The sequence below is a fragment of the Aplidium turbinatum genome, chromosome 7, assembly GCF_918807975.1.
Source record: "Aplidium turbinatum chromosome 7, kaAplTurb1.1, whole genome shotgun sequence".
NCBI lineage: Eukaryota > Metazoa > Chordata > Ascidiacea > Aplousobranchia > Polyclinidae > Aplidium > Aplidium turbinatum.
This window is the reverse complement of record NC_137478.1, coordinates 27,855,242-27,879,333: the sequence shown is the minus strand read 5'-3', so window position 1 is coordinate 27,879,333 and position 24,092 is coordinate 27,855,242. Positions and strand designations below refer to the sequence as shown.

General features: G+C 37.9%; 1 protein-coding gene across 1 annotated transcript; it reads right to left on the bottom strand.

Annotated features, from left to right (window-relative positions):
- Nucleotides 1–319: 319 nt before the first annotated feature.
- LOC145774185 (transcription factor EB-like) lies at nt 320–23,488 on the bottom strand. Its single transcript, XM_082585356.1, has 14 exons — nt 23,360–23,488; nt 22,948–23,023; nt 22,078–22,209; nt 15,008–15,158; nt 14,443–14,519; nt 9,084–9,167; nt 8,527–8,704; nt 7,896–7,971; nt 7,261–7,408; nt 5,449–5,581; nt 4,048–4,238; nt 3,681–3,864; nt 2,902–3,017; nt 320–2,160 (listed from the first exon to the last, which is right to left on the bottom strand). The coding sequence occupies exons 2-14, from the start codon at nt 22,993–22,995 to the stop codon at nt 2,065–2,067; spliced, it is 1,614 nt and encodes a 537-aa protein (XP_082441482.1). The 5' UTR covers nt 22,996–23,023; nt 23,360–23,488; the 3' UTR covers nt 320–2,064.
- Between the last annotated feature and the right edge of the window lie 604 nt (nt 23,489–24,092).

Below are 24,092 nucleotides of genomic sequence, written 5' to 3'. Positions count from 1 at the left end.
TATATTTTCACTCAACAACAAATTAAAATATTACAGTATTAATAGAAAGTTATAGCCTTACTTGTAAGGCCAAGCCTCGATAAATTGAAATCGACTTCAGACGAACTATCAAGTAACAAAAAAGAATTTGGCTAGGAAAGATGTGACAAGGTGCATGCAACAAATGCAGATTAACCATGGCGTCAAATTTTGATTTTCAAATAAAGCTCTTCAGAGAAAGCGTAAAAACCCATACAGCAAAGTCCGCCATTTTCACACTGATTCAACGTCTGCAGACGTACAAATGAAGGATTTTACTGTTTGGGATGTATACTAAACATTCCAAGTTAATAAGCTACGTTCTCACAACCTTCTATTGTTGTTTAAACTGATAAAACTAAAAATCGGAACGGTGAAAAAGACGCAAATTCTCTTATGCTGTCGGGTTTAGTAAAACTACCTTGTAAGCCTCTTCAAACCATGGTCGGTTCAGTATACGAGATAACACAAGACAAGCAAATTCGACTGATTTTTATTGAAAGATTTCATTCGAGATTCGCTACAGTTTTAAGAAACGAGTTATAAAAATGGCGGAAGAGGCAATGTTCAATGATCAGAAGTTGTGGAAAAATGGAGTTGCAACATAGAAGCTTCTCTTCTCAACAAAGAATCTTCTGAATATTTTTTCCGCAGATAAGTTACAGCGCTCATTTTAATTTGCGCACAAATACCATCCGACAACATATAATCGACAACTAAAAGTTTGAAAAATAGAAACTGCAGCTTCTGAAAGTAGACCGTCTCTGACGTCAATATGAGATTTTTCGTCAACATACCTCACTCCAATATTACGACTCTGCCAACCCTTCATATTATAAGGGGGTATGTGATATCTAGAATCCCTTGACATGCAAACCATCATCAACCCATATTGTTAAAAGTCAATATGTTGATTTTAACTTTTGTAAATCTGCAGCTTTTCCAATGGTTAAGGGAGGTGCAGGGTTCTTCCTTTAACGACACTTTTTTCATCCCAAAAATCTCTTGGGACTAAGTTAAAGTTAACACTTACATGAAATGGTTTAAAAATTTTCTTGCGTTTTTAACGGGAATAATTTTTTGAATAAGACACAATCAATGCTATATTAACAATTTGTAACACAATTTTAAAACGTTAAACATTGCACAAGTAAGCAATAAAATTTCAATTTAGACTTTAAAATAATATGAAAAATTCAACCTCTTCTTAAAATCAAAAACAACTAATTTTCTCTTATAATAATAAATACTTCAACGATTTTAAGCAGCGCAAAATATTTCCATTAATTAAAGTATGTTTACACTGTTGCAATACAGTGTGTTGGTGCTTCTCACATCACATTAGCATAATATTGAAAAAAAGAAATCATTGAACTGTTCGTTCCAGTTTAATTTCAGCAACAACTCTCCAAACAGCAAAATCCATTATTTTTACATTGATTCAACGTCTGCAGACGCTGAATCGATGTAAAAAATGACGGATTTTGCAGTCTGGGGATCTGCACCGCTACTGATATGCATAAGTGATTGGATACTAAATTCTTTCCAGAAATCAAAAAAATATTTTCAACAACTCCAGCGAAAAGACGAAGAAAATAGTCAGCTTACCCAAGCTAGAAAAAAATGTTGCTTTTAACGACGTTGAAAAGATGTAAAATGGCCATTTATGATAGCAAGGGTGGCTTCATTGAGACATATTAAATTGCGTATTGCCAGCTGGACACTGAGCAATTAATTTTTTTCTAAGGTTTACTTCCTCTTTCTCTGAAAGTCTAAAACAAACAGCATCTACTTCATCTGTTGCTAGAAGCAATATCACCAAAACTTACAGATGGTTTGTCATGGCCGGCGCTGGCAAGTCACAAGACCAAAACACACGAACCTTTCGAAGACTTAAAAAATAATTTTACGCTTGAATGAGTCAATGATCATGTGACCTTGATCACAACGCGTCCATCTCAAGCCTCCTGGCACTGATCCAATCACAACGCTGCTATATGATGACATCACCGGTTTGGCAAGCACAAGTAAACGGCTGTGTCTGGATCATTGCATTATCCTTCTGTTGGTCTGATTGTTGGCGTCCGAGAGAAATATATCGTCTTTCAAAATGGTGTCGTCGTCCATTATGACGTCACTCAACTGAACAGTAAAGTTAGCAATAATTTTTTTAAAGATGCTGTCAAAGTTAAAGCAGTGACGTAGCTGGAAGGAGAATTTTAGCGAGCTAAAGCAACTTATGGGGGAGAAAATGTTGGAGACAGAGGTTCTCTCTCTTTTCAGTTACCAACAAAAAGTATACAAACGACGTTTAATCAATGAAAAAAATACAACTGCCAGCTAGGTTTTCAAGCACTACCATGAAGTAGTTTCAACGTTTGCTGAAGAACATGTGTTTTCCTTTCAGACATGACCGCTGTTGGTTCAATAAAATGTTTTAAGTTGAGGCCGGCATAATTCCCTCAAAGGGTGGAAATTGACATCGTGCGTCAAATGTTCATGAAAAAAATTTTCAAATTCAGCAAACGAGCATTGCTAGAAAGAAGTATACAATACAGTGTATTACGAATTGCATGACAAACAGCAGGTTCGTCCAAATCGAAAAATTCCAATAACAAACTGGCGCCCATCCACAGAAAGTAGCTTGGCAGGGAGGTGACAATACTTCACTAAATCAGTCTTTTTTGCAATGCAAAAAAGATGATTCGTTGACTCGATATGTCATCAGTTGACTTACAACCTCGAGCATAGGCGTAAGAAGATGCAATCCAGCACTAGATGAACACCTCTAACAAAATCGTCCTAGCAAGTTTTGGACCAAATTGTAAAGATACTAGGGGCAAATTACTGAGTCGATCAAACAAAAGTAAACGGCACACTCACTGTAGGATTGTTGCTGCTAGCCAACAGAGCACTGAAGCCACCATCAACCAGAGTAGATAGGTCGGCGTTGGAAGGGTTGTCATACGGAAATGCGGACATATCGACATCGACGAGATCTGCAAGCGAGTACAAAAGTCAACATATTCAACGGTGCACTCAACAACGTGATATCAACAGCCAAAATACAAATTGATGGATTGGTTTATTTTGCTACGAGTATAACAAGATGAGGGTTAAAAAAAGAACAGTACATATTCAAAAATTCACATTTACAAAGCGATATCAAATAAAAAGAACTGTCCTTTAGAATGGCTGGCTATTAAAAGCCTTCCCGTTCATGTAGCACCTTTTGCGGAGATAGACCACCTAATAAACGGGATTATGCATCACTGTTTGAGCGTGTTAAAAACTATTCGAAAAAATTGAAGTGCAAAGTATTTTATTTTAAACTTTGCTTGAAATCTAAAAATTTGTCAAAAAAATAAAATTGTGGAACTTAAACTGAATTAGTAGACGCGTTTTAGAACGAGAAACCACCTCAACACTGTTAGTCTGCGATCTAACATGGGGTTTATTTCATTATTTTACATTCAAGTGCCACGTATAGTTAAGAGATTATTTCCTTGCCAACAACAGAATAAATTTAAACCATAGCAGTTAAAAATCCCCGCGCTTCTTCGGGCAGAGTTGGCATAAACTCGATGAGTCATAAAATTCAACCTCAGATTTACTATTATGGCATTACAGGGACAACAGACGAATGAGACCAAACAAATTACCTGACAGACCCAAATCGACATTCGGTAAATCGGAATTATGCGCTTGCTGGATATTCGCCACTGAGTGAGGTGACGTGTTGCTCGATACGCTACCTAGCGGCGAGTATGGCATCTGATTGTAGGAGGTATTTTGGGAAATTTGTTGTTGCTGATTTGACAGTGGATTGGAATCAATAGACAATAACTGGAAAAACAAAAAACATGTTATAATTAAAAACGCTGAGTAATTCTACGTGTCACCACATAATCTCACAAATCGTGACGCATCAGCATTGTTGCTGACATCATCCTGGTCATTAAGAAAAGTAATTTTCAAAAAAGGTGACCAGCGAAAAAGAAAAACATCAGTAAGGAATTATAGACAAACCTGCTGGGAGTGGAACTGGTCTTGCGACTTCAATTGGTAGCCCCCAACACTATTCGATCTGGAAGATTGGCCAGGCCGTATGACACCCATGCCTTGCTGCTGGCTTGGAGCCTGGGTTACCATGACAACCGGTGACGCGATGTGCGATGATGCGGGTGTAGGAGAAAAGTTTGGAGTCCGCACGCCATCCTCTGTGAAGAAAATTAGAATGTGAAACGAGCTGTGGAGTCATCCGTAGCTGACGACTTCAATGGATGTATATTAAGAACCATTCTCACACACGTCTCGGTTGTGAAGAGAGAAGTTTTTGAAAAAGAAAACTTCGTACGTATTGTTAGGCTCACGTGATCACTGTCAGCCAATCAATGAGGTTTATTTTCGGTCTAACTCCACAAACGGTCTGACCGACGTTCTACAGGATGCGGGTTCGACACCTATTGAGACCATGTATTCGCAAAACACTTAGCCAGACCTCAAAATCCGTCATTCTTACATTGATTCAACGTCTGCAAACGTTGAATCAATGTAAGAATGGCGGATTTTGTCATCTGGGTAATGACATGCTTGAAAGAAGACACCGAGAATCGAAGATTAGGTTACTGGCTTTCCCATACACTAAGAAATCTTTACACCAGCAATGTAATCTGTACGCGATGACACAAGGTGGGAGGGCATTATGAAACGCAGATAGTAAAATACATAGCCGGTTTACAAATAAGTTGAAACTCAACTGCACAAAACCTCAAAAAAGCCGTGAAGATACCGGCTATTTGGAGACACGCCTTGATTTGTCACATTTTGCAGATTTTTACGACTGTTGTTGTCTGACTGAAATTTTCTAAAAATCAGATTTTCTCATTTTTAATTGATTGGCAATGATGATATAACAGCTCATGTTGCCTTGGGAACGCAGTAAAAAAGAAAATGTCAATTAGACTAAGACCAAATGGCCTACAATCTGACTGAAATTTCCTGAATCAAATTGTGTTTGTTTTTCAAAGTCTGGTGATGTTGAAACTCATTGTTTCACCTGGGGAAGGCAGTAAAAAGGCGTAAAAATACATTTTTTGACAAATTTCGTTCTAACAATTGACAAATGTCTGCAGAATGTAACAAGTCAGCCCGTATTTCTAGTCGGCTATGTCCCAAGGCTCAGATGTTCCAAGCAAAAGACTTCTTTACGAACGCTTTAGTGAAATGTTGAAATAACAGAAATAGATAAAATCAATTCAAACTTCTTCTTATTCTCGAAAGCAAACTAAGGAATATCAAAATAAATTTGCAACTTACGACAACAGTGTGCAGATGGGAAAGCCACAAGTACAATAGTCAAATCAAGAAAAATCAGTAACTACAGTAAAACTCGAACCAATAAAAATGATTCTACAAAATGAACTGCACCTCTCTTGAGAGCGGAGGCGCCTGCATTGGGAGCGGGGTTGTTATAATTTAATATCGTGTTCATCATGTGCTGTTTTTCCACGCCGTCAGTAACAACGTTGAGCCCGTGTTGCTGCATGGTCATTTCCAATTTCTAAGGAGAAAGAAAACTTCTACTTTGGTCGGTTGAAATGGTGATGTTTTCAAATTGAAAAAATAATTTCAAAATCTTCAATTTTCCAAAGGATGACTAGTTAAGTAGTTAACTACAAGACATTTACGAAAAAGAAAAGTGAACACCCGTGAAAGAATCGACCACCACCGCTAGTGGGGACAAATGGAATTTGGATGATGGGCAATGCTTCCAAACACCTGATGGATCCCCGCGTAACGCAAGAAGTGCCAAAATGGTCGGAATGGCCCGTTTCGGTGAGTCCGATTCGTTGAGTCCGATTCGGTGAGTCCGATCTCTATTCGGTGATTTTTTCAATTTTTTTTTTTTAAATTATCGGGTACCGTAGCCTAATTATAATTGCCGTTTTAGGGTTAGGGGTTCGGGTTAGGGGTTAGAGGTTAGGAACTCACCGAATCGGACTCACCGAATAGTAGCAGACCTATTGTAGCCAAGATATTCGTCAAGTAAAAAAACAAAAACAATTGAAAACCTTTTAAAAAACAAGGTTCCGTAATCTACATTAATACATAACGTTGTAAATATTCCAAACTTTATACTTTCAAGTCAAAACTGATTTCAAATCAACTATTTTTTTTTTCGATAACGACTTTTTGCTTGAGAAATTGAAAACAAAGTGTTGTTAATTCCTGGAAGTAGCAAATTATGCACCATGCTTTCCAATCATTTCCAACTACATTCGTGTTCGCTTGAAAAGTATTGGAGAGAAGTTAAAGCCATTTTCTTTTTATGAAGTTGCAACAGTTTTAAGAAATATTACTCAACTGTCTGTGAATCAACACAATTCGCTTCCGCGTATTTCTATTGCCAGTTTGCGGAAAAATCCCTAAACAGGCAGTCGCAGCAACAATACAACTAACCATGAAATTGCATTTGAAATTGCTGATAATTTGCTGCTTTTGCATTATTACAATAGAGTTTAGAGTAGACTAGCTATTAAAGCAAGAAATTTCACGTCTTGTTTGAAAATAAGGTATAATTTTACATTGCAAAGGGTATGTGTGCTCTCATTGTCTCGCATGAGTACACAAAGGTAAAGGCCCGGCCTTCTACCATTGCAACTGCTCAAGTGAAGAGAATGAATTAAAAGTTTTTACTAGTGAATCCCCCTCCATAAGTTCCAAATATCAAAACAATTTCAACATTTTAATAAATTGTCAGACATTCAAGAAACGGTTGGGGAATTCTGGAACATTAGAAATAGTTGGATTTGCTGTATTGTATAATTGTCGGTAGTTTTTTTTGTGATAGAATGCATTTATTGTGAAAAGAAGTTTCGAAAAATCCAGTTCAAAATAAAACATTTTAAAATTCTTTCGTGGAAAGACGCAAATGTAAGAAGGTGCAAGAACTTCTTGTGCAATGAAACTTGCCACACATGCCGCGTTGTTGGAAAGGTTTGACCCTTCGTCGCAATAAAATAAAAGTTTCGATCAAAATTAATAAGAACATCAGTTGGAAACTCTGGTAATTTCTAGACCAAAGTAGGGCCAACTCTTATTTTAGAACCCTTACACTGGCAACTTTGATTTTATCAAAACAAATATGACTTAAGCAGGTGGCATGAAAGTACAACTTCTTGCGCAATTGAAACTAGCCAACGGATGCCGTAGCAGGTGGCACAACTTTTCAACGCTTACCTGGACGCGAAGCAAGAGCTTCTTGTTAAGAGTTTCTAATTGCTTGTTTCTGTGTTCGATCAGTCGCCAACGATTTTTCTCCTCATGCAAGGAACGAATGTAGTCGACTGCTGCCTTCAATATCGATCCCTTGTTCCACCTCATGTCTCTATGATGAGATAGGTTTTTGAGACATGAATGTAACAGTGGAAGGAAAGGTTGATCCTTAAAACCGATAGCTAGTTTCTTTCACCTAACTTTAAAGATATCTATACGAAGATTTTTTCAACTTGTCTTCATTTCCGAAATCCGTGTTAAAAGTTGCAAAAGTGAAAGCTTTAATCGTTGTACAAAATGCCAAACTTCAACGCTTCAGCTCGAATTAGAACCGTCATTTTTATTACGAACTTATTAGAATTGCTGAGTTTAGGAATGAAAAACGGGTTTAAACGACAACCATAACTAACTGCTTCTTTGAACCATAAAAAATGTCAACAATAAACAAAAAATCACCGCTAGCGAATCCTGATGGTCCCACATTTAGTTTCACTGAATTATAGAAAAGCTTGCACTTAAAAATGTCATCATGAAGTTGGGCTACATGATAAAGACAAGGTCTCAGTGCAAGAAAGTTGAAAAACAAATTCATCACTCACGGGTCCAGTGACTTGGGAACCATATTCCCAAGCTCCTTAATACGGTCGTTGATGTTATACCTCCTCCGCCTTTCAACTGAGAAAAAAAAACTGACATTGTTTACAGTAGAAAAAACACGGATGAAAACATTCCTCTCACAATGTTTTCGGGTTTGGTGGCATTTGTGAAGTGGAATTATACCCAAGTGCTCCGTCACCAAACGTTGTCGTTTATGCATCTTTACACATCGTTTCAATGTCGCCAGTAGCCTAACTACTATACCAGAGGTGGTCAGGCTATTCAGAACAGGGCCTCATTCAAAAACTAAATTAGTGAAATAATTGATTCTTAAATGAATCAAAACTAATTTCTCTTAGAAAGGTCGTCGTTAACTTCCACAAAGTAATGTCAAACAACAGAGATTTTACTCGAACACTCAACACCGCAGTCGAAAAAGGCATCACTCAGGTTGCATAGAAGCTCTTGGTGGGCTCAGTGAGTAATCTTTGTCAGGGGCCCAGAGAGCAAAATCCGTCATTTTTACATTGATTCAACGTCTGCAGATGTTGAATCAATGTAAAAATAACGAATTTGGTTGTCTGGGGGAGTTTAGCCTTGCCGTACAAGAGACCTTAAACGAGAGTGACCTACTTATGTTGTGGTTGTCTTTCTTGATGCGGTCTTTATTGAACAGCCGTATGCCATCATCCGTGAACTCTTGCTTGATCACAGGGCATGAGGAGGAGGTGTTCTCCTTGATCATCACAGGGAGCTTGGTGGTGGACATCCGACCAAAGCGATCAAGCTCAAATGGAGAAACGGTGGAAAACTGGAAGATAAAAATTTTATTCGTTCACTTTTTCACAGTTTTACGTTATTTTCTTGGTAAATTACGTTACAGGATTAAATTTTGTTTGCCACGTTTACCCAAACGGCAAGTTCAACTGCACCTTAAAAGATGAAGACTTTAAATATATATAACTGAAAACTTGCACCAAGCAATTTCAGAGCTGAACAAGCAAGTAGATAGCGACAAACAATGCTAGCAATAACTCTGCGACAGAAAAGTAAGAAAAAACGAAACGGTGCTGTGAAACGCAATGTATGAAACGCTGACAATAGCATAACCGGAGCATTTCAAGCGCTTTGAACGGTTTTTAGAATGAAAGCAAACTTTTAAAATCGTCTTAAATAATAATGGCTCTCACAGTTGTCGAAGGTCTGTCGTATCTCGCATGCTCTTCGCCGAAGCTGGACTCACGGCTCACAATGTCGTCAATGAAGTCATTCACCTGAAAACCCAAAAGAAAAATCAATCCAGTTACCAGTGGACCACACCCCCCACAGCTTACACCCATCTCATTAAGCTAATACCATATATTGATAATTACAAAAAACAACTCATAAAATAGCATTAACGTTTCCAAGAGTAAAAACATAGTCTACTGTCATTCCTCAGAGATTCCTTTTGCGGATCCAGCGGTATGAGGTCATTACGAGTGACGTTGTTAAGGACTGAAAGCACGTGGTTAAGTATTAAGTAAATTATCTTCTACCTGGTCACTGGATTGCAAGGCTTGGTGATGTGACCACCAGGAGCGCCACTGTGCATACTCATATTCATACATCCAGGTCATGGCGTAAACACAAATATTACTAAACTTGCTAAAACTGTGAAGAACTGAAACTGAAAGCGCAATTTATGAGTCACAAAAATGGCTTTTTCAACTGTCAATGCGGACTGCCAGATGGGCGCAGAACCCTTTGTTTACATTTACTGCCTCTACTTCCACATACAAACGTATGCAGTTACTTGGTACCTGACAAGCACACATTATCTGACGTACGAATGAAAAAGCGGAAAGCAGGTTAAAAAAACTGGGAGAAAATTAGTCCAAAAAAATGTGACCAAGTTTCGTTCTTGTTTTGCTATCAATCAGCACTGGAGAGCGGGGCTAAGATAGTTTAATAATGTAATTTACAGATCACACTGCAATGTACTCCGCTGTGTTGAAACTGTCCGACACGCAAAGTGTTGAGAACAAACCCTATCTGTGATTTGCGTGGCGTGATATAACCACCAGTGGTGTCATCATGAATTTCAACACAATCGTTGAATTGCACCATTTTGCAACAGGCGCGGTGCAGTTGAACCATTCAAAATGGACATCAGACAGGATACATCTTCAACTATAGCTAGCCTAGGTATAAATGCGATTAGTTTTCTTTTATTGCGTATTTTGATTTCAACATGCCGTTTGGAATAGACAATATGTAACACAGATCAACACAGTTTTAACTTTTGCAGTTTGGATACAATTGAGCATGTAAAAACATAACTGCAAGTTCTGCTTTGTGAAACTTTATTTTTCAATAAAACACGTGTCTATGATAATGATGCTAATTAAACTCTGTTGATACTATGAACTACACTTGATTCGCTCCTGCAGTGCACAAAATTCGAACTAGCGCTTAACTTCTGGTAAAGTTGTTAACTTCTTCTCTACTCCGCCCACACATACCACTAACTGTCATGTTTTAAAACTAAAGTGAAAATATCACTTTTACAATAGATTCTGAATACCAGTATATCAAAAGCAACAAATTTCATTTAATTGTTGAACCAAAATTTTAACATCGTTAAGAAATGGTGATGGCGACAGTCTCAATTTCAATGCTTCAAATCTACCCTCACAAACTACAAGCAAGTTTCTCTTCAAAATCTCCAAGAATCCCGAAAAACTGTTAAATAAAATTTATCTGGCAGGTTGCATTAATAAAACAACTTTGCACAATCACATGGGCAGATCATCCTTCTCTAAAATTTGCCAAAGTTGAAAAAAGCTATTAGCACTGGCTGCACTAAATCCATGGCAAGAAATTATTCTTTAACTTTGGAGTAAAATAACTGCTGCTATATGCTGTCTAAGCTATCGAGCAAGGAAAGAACAATTATTGGCCACATGCTTCCGCGTATACTGAGCTGGACAAGCTATCACAACATTACTCTGAAGGAAAAATGAGGTTTAAAGTCCACGCGATGAAAGCAATTCCAGTTCTTCATTCGCACGAGACAAGACGCACAAGCGTGCTGTTGAAATGAACGGTTTGAGAAGACCGATGCACAGTCACACAATATAAAGGACTTTCTGACAAACAGGAACTGGACCAAAGCCCCACACGTGCAGGTACCACCCACTTGATATTTTTAAAGCATTTTAAGTAGGTCAATTTGTAACGGTGACTAATGTGCTCGCCTGCAGTTTAAACCAGTTTGTTCCAGTAACTGAAAACAACGCAACCTCATAGCACGCAGATTTTTTTTTTCGAAATTTCTGAAGAATCATATCAGGCAGTTCTGCCTGGCAGCTCGGTACTACCGAGGACTTCCCACAGAAGGTGATTTATCTAAGGGATTTTTATTTCACGAAAAAGGGATCGAAAATTGAAATCGAAAAAGGAATTTCGTTTGTGATGGCAAGTATCTTGAGTTACCATTCTTCATTTGCGATCTCCAGCTGCAAGATCAAATTAGCTATTTCCTTAATCAGTCAACGTCAGACCATGTTGAATAGCTGTGAAATATTGAACAGTTATAACGTTTCCCAATATTAACATCCGGTTTCTTAAAGACGTAAAAGCAGTGAATTGTGATTCAGTGAAGACAACTCCGTCCAAACTTTCAAACAATGCAAAGAATTGGGCGGCGGTTGTCAGTCATTTCCCTGGCTCTATCCTATGCCGTTGGTGACAGGTGCGGCGGTCCATAATGAAAGTTTCGCTCCTTTGCGCGTATTGCAAGAAAAAGGCCTGTGGTGTGGAAATCAAACCAGATATAAAGGAAATTGTCGCTTTTTCCATTAAGACATTTGAGACAAGGAAGGAAAATGTAATCGGGCGATTGCCCTATTGATGAGTACAAAGGAATAAAGGTATGAAGATTCCACTTGGTTGAAAGAATACGGAAACGGTAGCAATGAATTCCCTCAGAATGTTGATTATTCGCCACCAAACACGCATACGTTTGGTGAAGATTGCCATTTTCATTTGTTTTAAGATAGCTGATGACATTTTTGGGGCCGTTGTGATAAGCATTGAAAAAGTATAAGAATCCTGATTACATTCATTTTATTTCCAAAAAGCTAATTTCTCTGAAAACGATTTTCAGTGAGTCATATGAGACACAAGTGCAGAACAGATCTGTTAAGGCGTGCTGTTGCAAAATAAGATATTTTATTGTATAATGCAAAACAATGTACTTTGAGATACGATACAGTCCAACATTTCCAATTTTCATGAGGGAATCAAAAATACGACTGCATCGACTTTGCTATTCTATGAACAAACTACACAACTTTCACTTGTAGTGCAAAACTCAACTAAATGTATCGTATGAAGTTTAATGGGTTGCAACCACAGCGACTGTAACACCGGCTGCGCAATCGAGAATCATCACAAAACCAGAGCATTGCCTTAAAAAGCAATCGCCAGTCATCTTGCATGGCCACAACTTCAATGCATCATATCATCAATATGGGCATGTTTCGCATTGTGGAGGATGAAGCTAAAATTTCCTCCTACACTGTTTTTGTTGCGTAATTAACTGTATATAACTATATGGCACAATGATGCAACATTTGAGAGGTGATATAGCTGTAGCCTACTGAGAGGTAGCTTGGTTAGTAATTCAACCAAGTGCCCGATACATCACTTTTTTGGTCTCTTTCGTTAACACAATATAAAAAAAATCTGGAATTTAAAAAATTAAAAATGGCAGCACCCGAATCGCACAATATTTGGCGCAACGACAAGTACTATGCACAGTACGGTACGCAATACCACATATCACAATTTTGTAAGACAACTTTGGCCTCTAAACGGACAGTGGCTTCAATTTTTTTTGTTTTAAAAACAGAAAAAAAGCGCGAAAACTGGTCAACTGGCAGCAATTTACAAACTTAGCAAAAGTTGCAATTTTTATGACATATTTTCTGAGCTAAGAATTAAAACTACATACAAACAGGCTTTCCGCATTACAAAACAGTCGATATATATGCAAAACATTAATAGAGCAGTTTGTGCACAAATACCAGCCAATGCGTAGACGAGTCAAAGTGCTTCTTCAGTACGTTGCAAAGTGTGTTGCAATCTCGTGAAAATGCAACGTTAAAAACACGTTTTGACAGGTTTCTACGACGACTTTCAAACGGGGTTCTATTGTGATGAAAACAAAATTTCATGGCAATACGCCCCTATCTCCAGCAAAATGCCATTATTGCCAAACTATTACGTTTGTTATGGTCGATACATCGAAATTTCGTTGGATGAAATACGAATTGCGCAAATCTGCGTGAATCATGAAAATAGAGCATTTGTAATATATAGAAACTGACGAAATCGCTTATTTAACCGGCACGCCGGGATATAAAAGAATGTAGGCTAGATGTATATAAATATAATTATGAAAGTGTTGAGTCACAGACGTGTCGTTCAAAGAGCAGAGTAACATGAAGTAAGCAGACATACGTGAATCATATGTACTCCGCAGTGCACGTGCACACTGCACACACAGTAACATACCATAAAAAAGAAATGGATATAGTTTGTGTTGTATCCAGACTACTGACCGATAGGTGAAGCTTTAGATTAAATATTAAATGGACAGGAAAGTCAGGAAGCAAACCTTCCTGTGCGCCTTCTAATATTCATAGACAACGGTAAACGTATTGGTGTTGTAGAGTCTTTAAGAATAGACCGATCATGCAAACAAAACACTTTTACAAGGAAGTATTTTTGCTTGCCAATTGATTTTCTCCGACCCTGGTTAGAAATCTGACATGAGTTGACTGATGAGGTCTGTCTATTGTGGGTTACACGGAAGGAATTGGACTGATTTCATGACTAAGAGTTCGAACAGCGATTGTTTAGTTTTTCAACCTCAACGCACATAAATACTTTAACGTGAATGAGAAATGAAACATCTTCTTTGGTCTCACTGCAATATGACTTGCAATAAAGCAAATTTTCAAGATCAAGTTGATTCACATAACGGCAAAGCACAATTGCAGAAGTGAAAAGGAATTTTAAACATTTTCATTTTTAATGCTGATAAACAAATAATTTTTATAAATGAAACAATTCTGGTGGAAAAGCTTTTTTTTAAACTGCAAGCAACCGAATCTAAGCAGCGACATGGCATTTAACAGGATATAAAAAAATTTGAACGTTTTCGGCTATTTGTCGATTCAGTCTTTGCCAAACCTTTTTAAAAAGCTCCTTCTCAATGCTCGAATAAGAAATAATACAGCGCCAAGGTTTCTTTCTGGTTTCACAAATAGACTTAATATAAAGTTGTTCATTGCTATCAGCAGCAAACAAAGGCTACTAATCGCACCCGAAGTATCAAAATGAGATAATGTTGTCGTTTTAAGAAGTAGCGATAAAGTCTTATTCTACCTTCAGTTCAGAAGACAAAGTCCATTAGAATAGAGTGGACTCACGTCTGCTCAGTGCACGTAGCCGTCAGTACAAAAATAAACAAATTATTGGCACTTCATTCACACTTACGTTTTCGCCAAGGTTATCGGCCGATGAGGAAATATTTAATCGGGCCATCGGGCTTGCCGGTGTGCCGCCATGATACCCTGCGCATAAGACGTCATTAACGCTTTGTGGTAACAACTCTTCCCTTTTTCGACTGACAACTCGACAATCAAATACTAAACGAAAGAATAAAATAAACGTCCAGGTCTGAGTTCACAAAAGACTATAAAAATTTACTAAGATTATTATGTACAATATAATATGCATTACTATTACTTTATATCGCCCGTACCTACACGATCCTTAAAATCTTTTTTTTTTTTAAAGGACTGTACTTAGTTATGTATAAGCTGTTCACAATAATTAATAATCGGGGCATCCGAAACGAAATGCTGACGGTCAATGTTTCAGTGTCGGGAACACATGTGACAGTTTTGCTACACCCTTCCGCAGCAGCTATTCTGCGCTAGATATATGATTTTTAATACCAATTTACAAATGTCCTTTAATAATTTCTATTCAATTGAAAACGACCATTTGAAGATATCTTTACCCTAGTGACTGAGTTTCAGTGCCGATTAGTATTTACCTCCGCCGCCAGGAGGCGCACTAGACTGGGGTGCGAGTACTTGTCTGACAAACTTTGAGCCATCATGCGACTGGCTGAGGAATTCCTTTACTTGATTTCTTTGCGTCTCTTTCACGTGATATTGCGTTGGATTCTGTAACCCAGTCTCCACCTTTAAACAAATACACTTGTTAAAGATAATCTGATTTAGACAGTAAGCAAGTGTCAATGATAATATACAAGTTCTATTAAGAAGTTCTATTATACAAGTTCTATTAAGAAGAGAATTTCTCTATGGTTCAACAAAGCAAACTCTCTACCAAAGCTTTATTCTATTAAGAAATGCACTAACGACAATGAAAGCAGCAAAATCAACTCCACGACTCTTGTTATTTATCACATTTTCAACTTTCATCAATTTGATTTTAACTCGGACTAGCTGAGTCGAAATACCACTTGTTTAAAATTGCAACAGCCGACACAGAAAGACCAAGAGGCTTCGCACAGGTGTGGAAACCATCAAAATACGAAAGTCTGACGTGAATTACGAAATGAAATGCAGTGATCCACTTTATCAAGTAGGTTAAAGGAAACTGAGAATGAATTTCGTGTCTTATGTTAAAGACACGAGAAAACAGTGCTGCAGAATTACTGGCATCTAAAATATAAGGTAAAATCAAGCAAGGGTAAAAAGAGCAGGGTTGTGAAGTCGAAGTGATTTGTCGCCACTAAAGTCGATCTTTAAAACAAGGTGGAGTGATGGTAGTGTTTTAATTCGATTCCAGAATGGTTAAAAATTAGTCTTAGGATCGACGCACTTGCATCTGCCAGAGTAGGGTTGGTAATGGCCTCCAGACAACACAGTATTAATACCGTGTTGAAGGCTTTACCAAAACGTACAAGTCTTATTTAATGAATATCAGAACTTTTCCTTGAGATTGTCACAGGCGCCCAAAATATGTGATGACATCTATCTAGTCCTTATCCATTCAGTAAAGCAGACATAGAATCATTGTAAAAAAGGTCTGGCTTGCTAGGAATGTACAGCGCACATATTACAATTTATTGCGGCACACCAACCGCCTACTTTTTATTGGTTCAAGTATGACATTTTGTCATTGCCTAATCTCTCAAACGCAATGGAGTCACACCTTGCGTCCAGCGCTTATTTCCTACTACGTATATGGGATTTTTACATGCCTCAGAGGTCTTGCAGTCGGCAGAACGCAAACAATCAAAAACGATTAAAAGTTTGAATTTTCAGCAGCGCTTCTGATGCTGTGATGCAATATACTTTGTAAACAACAAAATATTCCCCAAACCAAAGCTAAAAATGACCTGGCAATGGTAGTACGATCCATAAACTATGCTTTGTTTCAAGTGGCTGTCGGCTGCGAGTGGTGAACTACAGCTGTGAGAATCTGGCGATGGACCAATATCGTTTTCCCCATAGTTTTGTGAATCTTCAACTCCGGGATACGAACAAAGATTTCCTTCCCAAGTCCATTCTAGACCATCACTTTGCCACAGTCTCTCGCGATCACCATTCATGCCGTACAAGTCCTTCTTGTGGTAACAGGGTGAAGGCATGCAGCCCAAAGATCCCAGTTGGCATGGTGATGGGAAATAACCAGGATGGTCGTCACAATCTCCAAGATGCATGCAGCAAGAATAGTTTCGAAAATTCGAAAGCAGATTATTCTGCCAATCTGGAAAAGTATCACTTCTTGCCATTCGTTGTTTAGTAAAGCAGCGCATGCAACATTGCTACCGTACTGGGGATTTTCTTAGCAACAGTGGTTACTAATTTCAATTACTCATCGAATTTTTGTAAGTTTTTAACGTAAAGTATGCCATCACACATGGCTGCGTCTTTTCATTTCTAAAAAACTGATTACAATTATTACGTTGATTACAATCATTATAGACATGCAATTATTAGACTGATTGAAAGTACTACTGTGGTACTATTTTTCTAAGTAATAAATCTTTTTGCAGAAAATCTTCTATTTCAAGTTAGAATTTCTGCATCAGAAGTCTACAAAGTAGCCTGCCTACGTATCCACATGTTCAGTCAATAACAGGACTCAGCAAACTTGATAATCTGACGAAAAACCGGCCCCAAGTCCTTCCATTCGGCTGATCACAAACTTTCTGCTTCATACGAACGACGACTTATTTTATTAACTTTGCCAATGTAAAAAAATAAAACATTGTTTCCAAACGTATCATCCGCAGCCACAATCTGACGGAGCGTTATTCCACCCTTGAAACAACGAAAATTCCTTTATCTGCAGCTAATGGAATTTCACACTTTCTGATCTGCATGGCGAATGTTTCTAAAAAAAATAAAGTGCTGTGCAACAACAGATGACTTCAGAGAGTGTGAAAAAGTAACTTCTCTCGCAAAAGGAAATCTCATATTAATTTCATATCGAATTAATAAGCTGGGCTGTTAAGACCTTCGCAAAGTTAAAAGGATTTGATAAAAGAATCAAGAAACATAGTCTTGCAAACAGCTACAGCAATTGCCGTATGCGGACTTAAGCAGAAAACCCGATTTGCAAAATTAAGCTAGAGTCAAATGAGGAAAGAAAAGACTTTGATAAGTCAGTAAATTATAGCTTTCAACATTGTTACAACGTACAAGAACATTGCATTGCAAAACCCGACAATAAGTATCACATCGACCAATTAATGGTCAAGGAAGTCGGCTAATGAAACTAGAAGATATTATAAGCACAATCTATGCTGTTAAAAACAACGCATTACTTAAATTTCGAATAGAAGCATGCAAAACAAGAGTTGTACTCCAACTTTGGAAGCAATTATGTTTTCGACTACACAAAACTCAACTGCTAAACGTTGCACTAGAATTAAATCAATCAGCTGAAATTTTCAACACTCATCAATACAGTCATTTTTATGCATTCCAATAGCTCGGACCAACGTCTCTCCTCTCTTTATAAATCTCAACAAAATAGTACCATCATTTTATCGAGAAAAAAAGAGTACGGTGTTAAAAACATGAACTGGCATTTGTGATGATGAACAGCCAGGCGATTACCGCAAAAACTTAGAAACTAGGCTAGCAAATATACGGTAAAATATTGACTTTGGTACGATAGATATTGGCACTGTACGGCACTCACAACTATAAGCTTCAGGGTTATCTGAAACAAGGCTCGTTTATGCTTAACACATTAATCCGTAAGAGACGGTTCGTAAAAGTAAAAAAGAAGATATTTTGCATTTTTGTTTTAACCACTCGTAAGCCAGAATTATTCAAAATTTTCAAGAGCATCTTTGCTTCCAACATTCCTCATAATCAGCAGCTTTTATTGAACGCAAAAGTACAAATTGCTGATGTTATTGGAAATTATTGAACTATCTCTCACATCAACCATCGCTCTTAAATCTCATTACAAGCGTTTGATGTTGAAAGCAACTAAGCAACTCGCCATAACAAACAGTAGCCAGTCAATTCATCGAAATCACCACAAGTATTGAAAAACTGACAATGGCTTGTGAATGATAGTGAAAAATAAGCTACAAATTAACTTACCACATCACTGGCTTGGAACGGTCATAAAGCGCTAGTCAATTAGTAGCTAAAGGTCATTTACTAACCGGTGTTTTTGATACCACGAAGATGTGTGTAGTCCACAATAACAATTGTCACTGAAACTGCTCTTAAAAAGCAAATGTCTTTCCCAGCTAGTAAAATCCAATATCCAATAAAAGATCTAACATGCCAGCGAGTCTTTGTCTTACAACAAAATGACAGGAAGCACCGACTAGAGTTAAACAGGTTGTTCGTTACAAATAGGTCAGTACTATCTGTGGCGTGAGGCTAATAAAGGCCGAATAACGTAAACGCGCATTAATTATTATCTAAAATTACTCGCAAAAAAGCAAATAATGTACATTCCCTCGGCATGCCTAATAAAGGCAGCACTGCACGAGTGTCTAAAAAGAAACGGATGATCTTCAAAACGACGTCTCCGAATCGGCCATTGCGACTGAATCACAGCAGACTATTTTCATCTAGGAAGAAATCACCTTTTTGCAACAAGTCAGCAATCACAGTTCTTTTTCCGCACGCATGTGTACTGTGTAGTTGCTTGAATAAGCTGTCATGCACAATTGTTTACAAGCATTGTTTACATTTGGCGTTTCATCTAATTTGAGTTTTCAAATTGCTTCAAAGCAATGCGTGCCACATGATATTTTTTTCAAATACCGTATACGAGATACGTAGTGGTATGATGTTCAGTAAATCGCTTTTTTTAGGTGTTGCAGCAGAAAATAATTTTTGTAGAAGTTATATCATGATTACGTACTTCAACTAACTAGGACCTAAAAGTAAATGATAACCTCTGGTGTAGTCAGCAGATCTGACCATGTTTTTTTTTTTAATATATACTTGGCTATACAAAGCACACGCTTTTATAACAAGTTAAAATTTCCATTAAGCTTTTAACTTCTAATTGGAAGAACCATTTTTGGAGGAATTTGATGATTTTACATCAGCAACTTACAAGCGTGATTAAACCAACGGTTAACAGTGCCACACAATGTTGATGTGTAGCTTTCGCATTATTTGAGGAAGCGGAAGTTATCAGAAAATATTGTTCTGACACAAAAGTTATTCATTGGGATATGTAGAGACACTAAAAAGTGCTTGGTGGGCTAATCTTTTTTTCTCTGCCGACGTAGCTAACAAAATCTATTCTAATCACATTGATTCAACGTTTGCAGACGTTCCACCAATGAGAGTGACATGAGTTTTGCTAGCTGTAAAGGGATCAGAAGTTCAGTATGGAAAGCCGAAAAAATTACCCATCAATCGGCATGAAAGCTGAGCTTTAAGTCTCTAAAACTGAATTAAAGATTGCCTAATGCAGTGGTTCCCAACCTTTTTTGTTGCGTTCCTCCCTTTGCCTATTTTGGAACTATTCATTCCTCCCCATATTACTAAAAACAAAAAAGGGAGTCCTAAATTTTAGAAACCCTAGAATTTTAACAAAAATGGTTTCTCTACAATTCCCCCAGATTGTAATAGACACCATTATGTTAGGGTTCTAAGACTCTTTCCTCATTCCGATCGGAAGTAAAAACGGAATCAGGGACCGCACAGCCGGCGGTCTATAAAAATGTCCGGATAAGCCAGTTTTCGGTTTGGCTTATCAAAACCATCGTGTCGATCATCCTCATTCTGCGCAAGCGGAACCCAAGGTATGTGAAGGTTTTTTAGTGGCGTGTTGGCCAGTGGCGTAGCCAGAAATGTTTTTGGGGGGCCAAATATTTGATGGATCGAAGAGAACGACAAAGTGTTTGATTAAAGACATCGTCACCTCATGTGCAGTGGCGTATCCTGGTGGGTTGAGCAAGAGAAGCAATACAAATGGTGGGGGGTTAGAGTGTGCCGAAGGCACGCGTATTCTAGGGGGGTCCGGGGGCATGCTCCCCCGGAAAATTTTGCAAAATTGCACTAAAATAATGGATTATAGCGCTTTCTGGAAACACTTTTAGGGTAATATTTGTATGAAATTTATTAGCAAATAAACAGCTATTAACTTATTAAACGTAGCTCTTTCACACGAACGGGCAAAAACTGAAATTCCTCCCCTGAACTCATGAAATTCCTCCCTAGGGAGGAATTCCTCCCCGGTTGGGAACCACTGGCCTAATGAAAGGAGCATAAGCATACACCAACTTCTTGTGGTGCTGTATTTTGAACGTTTGTTTTCACACACTGTATATCATATCGATTGCATAATTGGACAAGTCTGCCATGTGTCAAGCACTACCATGCCGATTTTAACATTAAAATGAAGTGTCTTCAACGTAAAAACTAACGTTACTTTCCTGGTGAGGGTTTCACAGAAGCCAAGTTGTTTGTCAAATATGAATCATTTTCGAGTTAAAGTGTGATGAAGCCCAGCCAGCAAAGCAGTCCCTTTTTTGGCAATGATTCAACGTGCACAAACTTTTAATCAATGTGAAAAAGGATCGGCTTATCGGCTGGGAACGGTAAGCCTTGTTCTATCACTCTGGACCTTCTACGACCTACGTTGGTGGTAAGCCCAATAGTAAGACATGTAAAACGAAAGTCATTGCGCTGCACAAATGTGTCTTGCTCCAAAATGCCGTCAGAAATGCCCATGTTAAACATTGCTGGGGGTAGAATACAAAATAACCTTCCTGACGATTATCATAGCAATGGTCGCTTTTGTTGCGGCACAGAGGTAGAAAAGCGGAGTGCCATTTCATATACGGTGATAGATGAGCCCATGGCCCTCACTAATGAATTATGCGTCAAACAGTCATACTTTTTTTTTGTATTATTAGCAGCACCTTGACGACCAGTTCATGAAACCAGCACATATTGAACGAATTTGTATCGCGAGACCGTTACCGACCAATTCGTGAGTGCATTAATTAAGTTAGAAGCAATCAAACTAGGTTTCCAGTTCAGCATGCTTTTGCAGTTGAGATTTATTTACAAGTTGTGACAATACCAAAGTACGGATAGGAATATAAAATTAATTGGCATATCACACAACCAGAAAACAAACCAGTCGTCTATAGACGTTGGATCAATGTAAAAAGCGATTGATTTGCTGTCTGGGCGTGCATTACGCAACATTACATTTTCACTTCTCGTTTGATGTGATGTAAGCCTGAAATCGTCATGCCACGGCGCATGAATGCTGAATGGTACAAAACGTCTTGGTAAGCAGATAATTACTAACACTTCTGATTGGGGACAACACTAATCACTAGCATGCACAGTGTTCTTTGTCTAATGCATTTAAAAATTCTTGTGTCTGTACAGTGTACATACGTTCAAGGGAAACATGTTATCAGTAACTAAGGCTTTTACTTCCAACCTTGTCTTGATGTGGAGACAAAGTGGTCTTCAGGCCTTAAACAGCACTGGTGTTGGTTGAGTAAAATATAGCATCGTTTTGAAAAAAAAAAATTTTTTTTCAGCAACAAACATCTGCACAGCATCATGCAAGTCAATCGACTGTAACAACATAGAAGCAGTATGTTTTTCACAACATATGTACTATGTATAATACCTTGAAAATTTGCGCAGGAAGTTCAGGTGTTCCCACAAGCAAACTTGGCAAGCTGATGGCTGGTGTTGCAGCACTTTTAGGAACAGAATTTGCATTACTCCTTTGAAAGTTTTGCTTCTCCGCTTGCAAAATCTAAGAAAACGACAGGTTAAGCAGTTGGACACATTAAAAAATTGTCAAATTATATAAATATCACAAAACTAGGTGTACTATCAATCATAGATGTCAGTTTATGGTTGAAGGTTTCAGATTAAAGGTAAGGTAAAGGTGGGTCCCATACTTGATTCAAGTGTCGGGTATGAGAAGATAAGGTTCTCATTGTACTAAGCCTTCGGCACTAAGGAGAGTAGGGTGGCCAGTTCCTTTCTCTCGGCCGCCTTTACTTCAGCAACTACGCCCACCCAATTTATTACACCCTGGGTAGAGATGAGCGGTGTTTTCAACAACCAGCTGAAGCCGGGATTCGAACCAGGTTTGCATAATTGGAAAGCCAACGCCTTATCCGTTGCGCCATCCCACCGCTTCAGATTAGTGAACACATAAAAAATGAGCCAATTTTCACATTTCCTTTGTATATATGTCATTAAGTGTCTTGCTAAGATACAGTTTAATAACCTTGGTTGTGATTGAATTGAATAACTTTTTAAGCTTAAAATTAGTGCTTTCAAACTTGACTGCGTATGAAATGTACCGGACATAGACCATTACATATAGCAGATTTTATCACAAAAGGTTTAAAAAAAATTTCTTAAAAGTTGATTTAATAGAAGGTTTATTAGCTGGATACAGATAAAGTAAACAGTTGATCCAATACAAATATTGAAAGACAAACCAACTAGCTTAAAAAAATTAAAACTTCAACACATTTACCCGATCTCTCTGCAGTTGCATCTTCATGTTCGCCCTTGTTCCAGACATCTTGTCAATTTTGTTCACTCGGACAACACTAAAATCATATAGAAAAAATATTACCAAAAACCGTAGGTAGCCATCACACATGGTAGCCTAAAATATATTAGGCTACCATGTGTGATGTGTACCATGCATAGTTTGCATACCTTGTGTGATGAAGTTGCACGGTATATACATGCAATTGTAAAGTAAATGCTGTAGAGAAAACTAGACAAAGATCACTATTTTGCAAGCGAGTTTAACCCAAAACTGAAAGAATTTCAGAAAATATATATATAGCCTATACTAGAAAACTACATTTGCTTCACAAAGCAATTACCATAACCATTTACTTATGACACACATCAAATCTCCTGCTTGTTAAACCCACCAATAAGGTTTGGTTGAGTTGAAACTTTTGTCAACAATACTCTACTTTCTTCCGATGGTCGTGTGCTTGATATGCCAAATAAACAGTTAAGCGGGCATCAACTACATGACCTTAAACAATGACATGCCTAAACAAGTGTAAAACCAGGTGTAACAAAGTTAGTTTTTACCAAGTGAAGCAAACTGTTATCATAGTCAACACAGTTCCAAGCTACCATGTGGTAGTTAGAAAACGATGTTTGGAATTCTCAAGAGAGAAAGAAAAACAAATACAATGAGAACGTACTACTCAATGGAGAAGACAAATCTGTCATAAAATACCTATGCACATAGTGTAAACGCAGCCGCATGGCACCAGCCTGGTTTTAATGTCAACACTCAACAACCTGTTTAGTTTACTGTTGAAAGTTGCTAACTTGGAAGCACAGAACAGATGGTCAACAGTTGTGAAAAAAACACATCTCTCTTTATATGTACAGTTTTGTGCACAAATCATTCACACAATCAGGGCTGCGATTTTTGCCTTTTTCGGTGACGAGGTCACTCGACACGCGCCATCACTATTCGACAAACGCCGTGCCTTACAAAAAAAAAACGAAAAAAAAAAGGAAAATAAAAAGGTAAAAAAAACTAAGAGAGGACTAAACGTCGTCAGGTCGAGGAACAATCGGGGGGGGCATCACTTGATGCAATCATAAGAATGCTGACTTACGTAAACTTTCTTGCGCCAGATA